The 11624-nt window shown below is 44.9% G+C and overlaps 1 protein-coding gene across 2 annotated transcripts in view; it reads right to left on the reverse strand.

The window, feature by feature from the left end:
- bsnb (bassoon (presynaptic cytomatrix protein) b) overlaps window positions 1-8121 on the reverse strand; it is a 78549-nt gene extending 70428 nt beyond the window's left edge. The window contains exon 1 of one of the 2 annotated variants that reach the window (XM_058374212.1): window positions 7688-8121. In XM_058374212.1, the coding sequence (XP_058230195.1) occupies window positions 7688-7821 (134 nt within the window). In that variant the 5' untranslated portion in view covers window positions 7822-8121. The remainder of the gene's footprint in view (window positions 1-7687) is intronic. The other variant, XM_058374213.1, reaches the window with a different exon arrangement.
- Between the last annotated feature and the right edge of the window lie 3503 nt (window positions 8122-11624).

Here is an 11624-nt window from a genome sequence, read left to right on the forward strand (position 1 = left end):
CACACACACACACACAAGTACTCACCCACACACACACAAATATTCACACACACACACACACACACATACACAAACACTCACACACACAAATACTCACCCACACACACATACACACATACACTCATACAAACTCATACACGCACACTCATATACACACACACACTCACTTATACACACTCACACACCTACACTCATACACTCATACACACACACACACACACAAACACTCACACACACACACAAATACTCACCCACACACACACACACAAATACTCTCACACACACACACACAAACACTCACACACACAAATACTCACACACACACACATACACTCATACAAACTCATACACGCACACTCATATACACACACACTCACTTATACACACTCACACACCTACACTCATACACACTCACTCATACACTCATACACACACACTCATACACTCACACACATACACACTCATACACACACACATACACACTCACTCATACACACACACACACACACACACATACACACAAATACTCTCACACACACACACACAAACTGATACTTTCTCTGAGGGATTTGTGACAGGACTAAAAGTGAGCAAGAATCAAAACAACTCTGACAGCGTCAGTGACTTAGAACAGTGTGTGTGTGTGTGTGTGTGTGTGTGTAAAGGATTTTGCTCATCTGCTCATCACCTGCCGTCTAAAAGTTTTAGTGCCGCTTCAGTACAGATGAAACACCGGCATGTGGCAGACTGCAACACACACCCACACACACACACACACACACACCAGTGACAGGATCTTCTAAAATACACCACACACACTTCCATGCACAAAGCATGTAGATCTAGTTGTCACCTCTGTGTGTGTGTGTGTGTGTGTGTGTGTTTAGCATCTGTCAGTTTTACGCTAATCACCATTAGTTAGCTACAAGAGCACAACTTTGTCAGTTTTAGCTCATCTTACTCTACAGTGTGACTTAGCGTGCTAGCAGCTAGCTCATCAGCTAGCTGAAACGCTTGCCTTCATAACCGCTTCAGCACTCTTCCTCATGTCAGAGGACCACAAACAGAACAGCGTGTGATAAGATAAAGTGTAAAGTGAAAGCATGCCACTAGCAGTCACGCAGTCGCGTGTGATCAGCATCACAGAGTTTATGCTAATCACTGTTAGCTAGCAGGACGAATAAGCTACAACGATCTCTCTAAGAACACGGTTGTCTGTATGAATAAGTCATGTGAAGTGTCGAGTTCTGAACAGAGTTCTTTCCCTCTCACACACACACACACACACACATTGTTCATTAGCACAACACCATCCTGGAGTGTGAGGGTGGCATTTTCAGTGAATTAACACCATATCTAAATGTTGGTAAATGTTGACGTTTCTGACGAGTCTGCACACACTCTGACGTCAGCTCGTACACTCTGCTAGCTGCATTTCAGGTAAAATAACAGCAAAGTTTCCACACATCAAATGTCACCCTCTACCGTGTCTCCATATGACCGCTGGTTGTGTTAGCGCTCGATGCTAAGTGGGACAATTTTAGAGACTTTTTAGCAACACATCAGAGGAAAACCTGAAGATTCTGATGCTTTTTCGTCCGCCTGTATAAAAGGATTAGCAGCTAGCATAATCCTCACCCTCGACTATTAGCAAGCTTACAGTTGTCGAGCAACAGTCTTCTCAACGCTTTAAACATTAATCTTCTTGACTTCTCACTCCAAAAGAACAACCGCAGGATAATAAAACAATGCGCACGTCAGCAGTATGTAGCTAGCATCAGTGTGTTAGCATCCCAGCATGACACTAAATACCTCCAGCACCAAACTGCGCTAATTCCTCATTAGCTACTTTAACCTCTGCCTTTAGATGGCACTGTTGCCTAGCAACCAAGCGACAATGTTGTGTGGACATGTTGTGGTGTTGGACACGCGGCCTACAACTTCAGCTCCTGTACAATCATTTCAGAGAGAAGCATCACGCCAGGATTTAATGCTAGCTGCTAGCTTTTTAATCCATTTCTGCCGTTTCATCACATTCCTGCTTCTTTATTTTTCTCCCACTTCATGTTGAATAAATAAAGAGTGGATGCACTACGCCTCCTCCTCCGTGACTGACTGCCGCATCACGGCTCGCACGCAATTAGCAAATGCTCCGCTAATCCGCGTGTGGCTGCATGACACAATCGCGGTCTGATTGCTTTTGCGATGTTGCCGCTGGCGAGCGCGCTAACTTCTGCTGCACAAAAGCATGTGGAGATTTCATACTTCACGCATCCACAGCAGCAGCAGCACAGAGAGCAGCAGCTGAATCAATCTTTAAAAATCCTCCTGAGTGCTGCTGCTGCTGCTGCTGCTGCTCACATGGAAATACAGGCTAGTGATTCAGTCGGACCAGGAGCTCAGAGTTATTATCCTCACCGCTCTGAGCTGAGCAGGAAAAATAGAGCTGCTTCCTGGAGAGAAGTCGCGCTCACTCGTCCTCCAGAGACTCCTTTCTACCTGTGTGTGTGTGTGTGTGTTAGGGATGCATTGGTTTATCAAGACGTTTCTCCTCCTTTTGGCATGGTTTGTGATTATCAGCATCAGTAAAGGGATGTGGCCTATGTTGCAGTAAAGACGGCAAGGTCTGTGTGCTTGTCTGTCTCAGTAAAGGGGTGTGGCCTGTGTGCTTATTAGTGTCAGTAAAGAGGGCATGCTTTGTGTGCTTATCAGTGTCAGTAAAGGGGGCGTGGTCTGTGTGCTTATCAGTTTCAGTAAAGAGGGCCTGCCCTGTGTGCTTTTCAGTTTCAGTAAAGAGGGTGTGGCCTGTGTGCTTATTAGTTTCAGTAAAGAGGGCCTGCCCTGTGTTCTTTTCAGTTTCAGTAAAGAGGGCGTGGCCTGTGTGCTTATTAGTTTCAGTAAAGAGGGCGTGGCCTGTGTGCTTATTAGTTTCAGTAAAGAGGGCATGGTATGTGTGCTTATCAGTGTCAGTAAAGGGGGCACGCCTGTGTGCTTCTCAGTCTCAGTGAATGGGTGTGGCCTGTGTGCTTGTCAGTCTAAGTGAATGAGCGTGGGCTGTGTGCTTGTCAGTCTAAGTGAATGGGTGTGGCCTGTGTGCTTGTCAGTCTAAGTGAATGAGCGTGGGCTGTGTGCTTGTCAGTCTAAGTGAATGGGCGTGGGCTGTGTGCTTGTCAGTCTAAGTGAATGGGCGTGACCTGTGTGCTTGTCAGTCTAAGTGAATGGGCGTGGCCTGTGTGCTTTTCAGTCTCAGTGAAAGGGGTGTGGCCTATGTGCTTGTCATTCTCAGTTAAGGAGGCGTGGTCAGTGTGATTGTCAGTCTCAGTGAATGGGCGTGGCCTGTGTGCTTGTCAGTCTCAGTTCAGCAGACATGGCCAGTGTGATTGTCAGTCTCAGTGAATGGGCGTGGCCTGTGTGCTTGTCAGTCTCAACAATGGCTTGGGACACGCCCACATCCACAGTGGACTTGTGGGTAGTGATTTATACTGAAAACTGAAGCGTGTGAAAAACAGTATATCCCTCAGTGTCCTGTTTCACACCTCATCATGTGTGTGTGTGTGTGTGTGTGTGTCTGGCTCACTTTCATCTCACTTTACCAACAGACATGTAGCTATACGCCTGTTCAGGGTGACTTCACTCAGACGGGACTCGATCCTACCCAGTGTTAGAGGGGTAATGAATGGGGTTTGATGGAGGCCAAAAAGCGTGACCATGAAAGATGACAGAGATGTGAGAGAGAGAGAGAGAGAGAGAGAGAGAGAGAGAGAGACAGACAGACAGACAGAGAGGGAGAGAGAGACAGAGACAGAGACAGAGACAGAGAGACAGACAGAGTGACAGAGAGAGACAGACAGAGTGACAGAGAGAGACAGATAGAGAGAGAGACACAGAGAGAGAGAGCTCATGGACATTTATTGGATTGTGGTGTCATTATGAAACCTGCTCTTTTATCAGCATGATGTTGGATGTCCTTTCTCTGTGTAGAAAAATAAACCATCAGTTCATCTCCTTTCATTTCTCTGCTCTCTACAACACCCCCCCCCCATCCACAGGCATGCTCAGAACCATTTTTTTCACCACCGTCAGCTTAGCCAAATAGATTTGCCTCAAGCCCGTCTCCCTCATCTGGTTCTGACCAATCAGAAAGCCTCTAAACCAGCATGAGAACTACACATCAGATTACCACCGATCAATGACATCTGATTTCTTGTCTTTTGGCCATCTGAAGGAAGATTTTACATGACCACAAACACCTTTAATAACAGCACACCGCCATGTGGATGATCAGCTGATCGGTCAGCTGTCCTGCGATTAGCCAGTGAGTGTCACATGATCCATCTCCTGCACATCCTGAGCAGAGGGAGAGCTCACTTCTCTCCTGTCTCCAATGTTTTAATCTCTGTACGGTGATGACGAGACTTAAAATATTCAGAGCCCTTAAAGGTAACCTTTGGACCTACAGACGAGTGTCTGTTAGGAACTCTCTCTAAAGGAGGAGTGCAAGATCTTCAGGTTTCAAACATCAGGAACATTTTAACGCAAAAGCATACAGTCGTAGTGAACATGGAGAGAAAATAACACCATCTGAATGAGGGACCCCTAGAATTAGGAGCCCAGGGTCTTGGGAATATGGGAAACCTGCACAGAAACATTGATCCACAGCATTATACTGGCATGTCCTGGGAGGATAAAAGCCTGGACACACTGAACAGAAGGTGCCTGTTAGCGAGGACATGAGCACGATGCTGTAAAGACTAGCCAACTACTGCCTTCTAAAGATCATCCGCCGAATTCAGTGGGCATCTCAAGCGTAAGAAGGAGAAAAGAAATGATAGAAGAGAGAGAGAGAGAGAGAGAGAGAGAGAGAGAGAGAGGGTGGTGTTGAACTAGAGCTCTGCTTTTACTCTGACTAAAAGGAGACACGTCTGAGTCTCTACACATGGAAGTGCCTGTGGTTACTGGGGTCTAACCGGCGCCACAATCCCCTTCATCCCAGAGCTGCTCACATGTTCCAGCACACTGAGACTCTGAGATTGTGTGTGTGTGTGTTAAAGAGGAGGTGTGGTGTGTATTAGAAATGTGCATTTCAGTTTAAACATGATGTGTGTTAGCGTGAGGCCGAGCCAGCGAGAGACCTGATGGTCTGGACTCGTGGGAAAACCTGGTGATCCGTGAAATCTGCCTCCACCTGCCTCCTGCCTGTCAATAGGCCTCTCACCCTCTCTCTCTCTCTCTCTCTCTCTCACACACACACACACACACACACACAGACACTCTTAGGGCTGCAGCTATACACTCAGTAAAGATAGTGTTTCAGCAGGATCATGCAGAGAAACATGAACAGAACTTTTTTTTTTCTCTGCACAAAGAGAGGGAGAGAGAGAGACAGAGAGAGAGAGAGAGAGAGAGAGAGAGAGAGAGGGAGAGAGAATCCAGGAGACAGAGAGAAGGAGAAAGAGTGAGATGAAGGTAATGACGATGAAATGCTTGATGCTCGTGCTAAAACGTAAAGCACTGATTCTTCTGCCTGCTTTCCAGTAAAAGAGAGAATGAGCTTGAGGCGAGAAGAGTAGCTCTCAGTACTAAGAACTCGAAAACAGGCACATGAACATGTGTGGGAGAGAGAGAGAGAGAGAGAGAGAGAGAGAGAGGTGGTGGTGGTGGTGGTGGTAAGATTCTTCACTTGCATGTGTAACAAATGGCTCCTCATCATAATTTTATCAATAGTTAATGCAGCAACACTTCATCACGCCTCACTCTGCCCAACACACACACACACACACAAGCACACACACATTTGACTTTTAACACGCATGACAGTGAAACGTAATAATAGAAGCTGCAGCTATAAACATGGAGGGTATAATCAGGAATCATCAGGAATCATCAGGAATCATCAGGAATCATCAGGACACTGGAACATTTCACACACACACACACACACACACACATACACACACTCTAAACATAAAGACTGGAGAGTTTGGACTCTTTGTAGCCACAACTCATACAACATTTCACCTTTAGCCCCGCCCAGTGGGCCTTCCCTAGCTAGCCTTGTGGCTCCACCCCTCAAGGTTTCGGTCCAAACCTCGTTCATTCATCAGGATTAAATTTGGATCAATCGACTTGGAACAGAATAAAATTTTCCGATCAGTTTGAATGGAAAAAAACATATTCAGGTGTTGTGGGTGTGGCTACATCAGTATACTGCGAACATTGCCATAAAGAGTCACTAGGTGTGTATGGAACAACAGCGACCAAAATGAATGGAGGAAATGTTCGTACATGGAGTACTGGTGAGAAAGGACAGACAGCCGAGTGGGAGAGAACGAGTTTGTACATTTAAAGCGAGGTATAGAGGGAGATCCTCAATAATAACACTTCTGCAGTGATGATCTCCACATCACCAGCGTCTGCAGATTAGCAGCAGCTGGACCACAAGCAGACGGTAAACGATAGGTTAGTCACATATCGATTTCTACATTAAATATCATCACATCATGTCACAGCGGAGTCAGCGGGTCAAACATTCCAGCTTAGAGATATTCTCACTCAGCAGGGTGGAGGTTTACACACCCAACACTGACCGGAAACACTTCACACGCTTTAAACACTTCACACGCTTTAAACACCTCACACGCTTCTCAGCAAGAGATTTTCATACAGTTATATTATTAAAAGCATCATTATCAGTAAAAGAATATCAAAATCTGTAACTGTAAGAAAACGTCTATATAAATAAAAAAATATATATATTCAGCTGCAGTTATGTAAAATCTCAGGATCAGTAGTCAGCACACTGGACATACTGAACTGACCAAAAGGTATTAATCCTGGAGTAATTATTACTCTATATCAGTCACCATGGTCCTTATTAAAATGTAGGGATCATGTTATCAATCTCGTTACAGGATAAAAAGCTCCTGACTTTATTGTCACTGCAGGAGTATTAAAAGTCAGATAATATGCGACTCTGTTCTTACTGGACACTTACAGTGGACTGAACAAATGCTGTTATAATGCGTATCAGGCTGGTTATTTATGAGACTGCTGTGGAAATGCAATACAGTCATTAATAATAATAATAATAATAATAATAATAATAATAAGCAAATGAGAGTAATATTGTTGCAATAATATTGTGTACACTGTATTTATATGTGCTACATGTTATTACATGTTAGTATACATTAAAGGGATATATATGTTCATATATCATTGCTGCATATACATGTCTGTAGCTCATTTGGAGCTCGACTGGACTCCGTGGTGGACACACTGCTGCTGTGTTTGAGTGAATGTGGTTATGAAAAGCGACTGATGGCATTATTCATGCAGACAGTTCCTGTGACAGCAGCAGTGCTGTGGCTTCACGGACATGGCTGCTATCATGTACAGCACATTGATCATCTGATTGCTGAAAGCGGAACTGCTCTTGGTAACATCATTAACAGCTGATTTAGTTCTAGCATGTGTGTGTGAAGGGCTCGAGCACGCTGTCATTCCTGACACTCGACTATGTGCTAAGATCATTCCGTCTTAGTGGAGTTCCGATAAAAAGCTAGCGGTCATCTTTCAGTTGTTATTGTTTGTGTGTGTGTGTATGTGTGTGTGTTATAAGCCCAGATGTGTGTTCGGTAGAGACGCAGTGCAGCCGCGCAGAAAAGCGTGGAAATGCCGCTCATACCTGTCCGGTCCCGGCCCGGGTGCTGCGCGCGCTCCGGTGCTCGGCTCGCTGAGCTGTCCAGCGCGCGGCGGTGCTGAAGCGGAAGCGGCTCCCGGCTGGCCCGCCTCTCCCTCGAGGCTCGCCTCGTTCCCCATTTACCGACACGGAGTGAGAGACAGACAGAGAGACAGACAGAGAGAGAGCGCGAGAGAGACACACACACACGGCGCGGCCCGTTCGGTCGACGGTTTTTCACCGACGGACGAACAACGAGAATAAATTAAAGGAAAGAGAAAGAGAGAAAGAGAGCGAGAGAGCGCGAGAGTCAGCGCAGCTCCGCTTCCGCCATCATCATCATCATCATCATCATCATCATCCTCATCATCACCACCACCACCACCACCACCACAACCCGACGATCCGGCGACGAGCGAGCAGAACGGCGGAGCACGGGAAGGGCCGAGCGGCGGCGCGCACGCAAACAAGCGGGAACGCGCCCGCACGCGCCCTAGATCCGCGCTCGCTCCCACGGTGTCTCGAGCGCAGCGCCCCTATAGGACCACCTGAATCTGAGCAAGCAAGGACCCGGATGTCCAGAGCCTGACTCTCTCACACATACACACACACACACACGGGAGAGGGGAGGGTGTGTCTAAAAAATAAAGGTTGTAATTTGTAAAGAAGAAGAAGAATGGTTCTTTTCGATGATGATGATGATAAATATTATTATTATTATTATTATTATTATTATTATTATTATTATTATTATCTATACTAATATGCAGTTTATACATCTTCACCTCCTCACTAAATCTATGTATCTATCTATCTATCTATCTATCTATCTATCTATCTATCTATCTATCTATCTATCTATCTGTCTGTCTGTCTGTCTGTCTGTCTGTCTGTCTGTCTCTCTCTCTCTCTCTGTGTCTGTCTGTCTGTCTGTCTATCTATCTATCTATCTGATTAGATTTATTCATGCAGTGTGTGTGTGTGTGTGTGTGTGAGAGAGAGAGAGAGAGAGGACTCACTTTACTCTCACTCCTGTTTTCTGTCACATAATTAGATGTAAAAAGAAGACAGTTTTTGACAGTTTTTGCTTCTTCTTTTTTCTTTTTTTAGCTCAGTGGCTAATTAATGACACAGCGCACTCAGCAGTGTGTGTGTAAAAGGCCTTGGTGCTGCTTTATGAATTCAGGCTCTGTATGGAGTTGTGGGCTAGCCTGTGTGTTATAAACTCATCCTGTGCTTTCATCACGGCGTCAGTGAGGCGTGCTGAGACTCTGCTCAGGCTTCACCAGGGATTTCAGCGCTGTTGTTGCTCCAGAAAGCTCTCTGATGTGTGATATCAACACCATTTCCCCACAAGCACCTGCACACAAACGAGAGGAAAGACATGCAGCATGTTCTCAAAGTCACTAAACTCTACTGAAAGACAACAACAACCTCACACACACACACACATACACCTGATCAGCCTGATTGATAGACAGCTGCTTCAGTAGCTGATGAACTGATTTTTGCAGCATCAGACTCAGTTTCAGATTCAGTCAATCATCAGAGAGGGAAAGGAGAAGCACAGAGAGACGGCATGCACCAAATCTGAGCTTTTAACCAACCTTAAATCAAAGAAACCGTACAGGGAAATCAGGACGAGGTGTTACAGTGGTGTCGTTTTTGCTGAGGACAGCGTGAACATGTCCACTCTGTTCACCACAGCAGAAGGCCGTGATCACAGCGGTCACAGAAAAAGAGCCGGATTAAGGGTTCGCCCGAGTCCACCCTGGCATCTGAGGATAGCAGCACATGCCTGAAGAGGACTTGCTCTTCACACTGCTCACTAGGACCAGCTACGTCATGAAATATCTGACAGCTCTCATTAAACACCTCCAACTCTCACAACCCCACGTGGCATCTGTAGACACTGTAATGGAGCAGGTGGAAGTGTGGCATGCCGCAGAGCCAGGAGCAGAGTGTACCGGATTACATATAACACAGGTCTTTGTTAGATCTCACACCTACACTGTATTGGCAAAGGTTTTGGGTCTGCCTTTACATGGACATGAATGTAATATAGAGTTGTCCCACCCTTTACAGCTATAACAGCTTCATTTCTCTAGAAGCGCATTTATGAGGTCAGACACTAATGTTGGACAAGAAGGTCTGGCTCACAGTCTAATAACTCTAATTCATCCCAAAGGTGTTCTATGGGGTTGAGGTCAGGACTCTGTGCAGGCCAGTCAAGTTCCTCCACACCAAACTCACTCATCCATGTCTTTATGGGGCTTGTTTTATGTACTGGTGTGCAGTCATGTTGGAACAGGAAGGGGTCATCCTAAACTGTTCCCACAGAGTTGGGAGCATGAAATTGTTCAAAATGTCTTGGTATGAAGCTGAAGCATTAAGAGTTCCTTTCACTGGAACTAAGGGGCCGAGCCCAACCCCTGAAAAATAACACCTGAATTGAATGATCTGGAGGGGCGTCCCAAAACTTTTGGTAATATAGTGTATCTAAAGGGAGACATTTTTAAAGCTGAAAATGTTCAGATCGACACATCATGTTCTCGTGATCTTCAGGAAATGTATATTTTTGGCAGTTTAGACGCAGAGTATTACAGCTCACTGCCTACACACACACACACACACACACTCGCTGTAGGAAGGTCAAGACTGCATCTTTTTTAAGCTTGGAAGAACTCTGAGAGGCTATAAATTTCTCAGGGTGGATTTTATGCTCATTTCTTCCAAATATTGATTTCCTGAAGGATCAGATGAATGCACATTCTCATCAGCTGGTATAAAAATAATCTGAAATAAAGAGTAAATCATTTCTGGAACCGCTGACCTGATTTTTTTTGTTGTTGATTGCTGAAGTTAGAAACATCAACTGACAGTTCAATATAACACCATACAGCACAACAGAATGGAATATAACAGTAGGATATAATACACCGGGATCCAGTTTTGTGCAAATAGTGAAATGGAAAAAAAAACAGTGAGCGTTTTAGCTGTGAGGCCACACCCCTTTCTTCATGGACACAGGATTGCAAACATGATTGCATGATGAACATCTCAGCAGTCGATATTATAGATCAACACACATCCTGGTCACTTCAGAGCTCATATAACTACACTACAATTAACTGTACTCCTAAAAACAGTAATGAGCACGTTATCTTCATTAAACTGAAACAGTCCAAAGAGATTAGTAAATAAATAAAAGCAGAAATCTGGTGCTTGGACCCCTGCCATCGCTGCATATATATATATATATCGCCCTCCACAATTATTGGCACCCCTGGTTAAGATGTGTTCTTAGGCTTCTAATAAATTCATTTTTTTAAAAACAATATAGAACCACAATGCAAAACAAGAGAAAAATCCATTTTTTAATTGAAGTACAATTATTCAGTGGAAAACAATATCCCACATTTTTTACATGAAATCATGTGTGCCACAATTATTGGCACCCCTGATGTTAATACTTTGTACAACCCCCTTTTGCCAACAAGACAACACTAAATCCTCCTATAACATTTTACAAGACAGAGAGAGGGATCTTTGACCATTCCTCTTTGCACAATCTTTCTAGATCATCCAGAGTCCTGGGTCCTCACTTATGCACTCTCCTCTTCAGCTCACCCCACAGGTTTTCAATTGGTTTGAGATCTGGGGACTGAGATTGCCATGGGAGGAGCTTGATTTTGAGTCTGCTGAACCATTTTTATGTAGATTTCGCCACATGTTTTGGGTCATTATCATGCTGAAAGACCCAATAACGACCCATCTTCAGCTTTCTGACAGAGGCCATCAGGTTTTGATTCAAAATGTCCTGGTATTTCAAAGAGTTCATGATGCCACTCTACCAAGGTTCTCAGGGCCTTTGGAAGAGGAACAGGCCCACAGCTTCACAGATCCTCCAACATACTTCAGAGTGGGCATGAGGTGCTTTTCC

The sequence above is a fragment of the Hemibagrus wyckioides genome, linkage group LG21, assembly GCF_019097595.1.
Source record: "Hemibagrus wyckioides isolate EC202008001 linkage group LG21, SWU_Hwy_1.0, whole genome shotgun sequence".
Taxonomy (NCBI): domain Eukaryota; kingdom Metazoa; phylum Chordata; class Actinopteri; order Siluriformes; family Bagridae; genus Hemibagrus; species Hemibagrus wyckioides.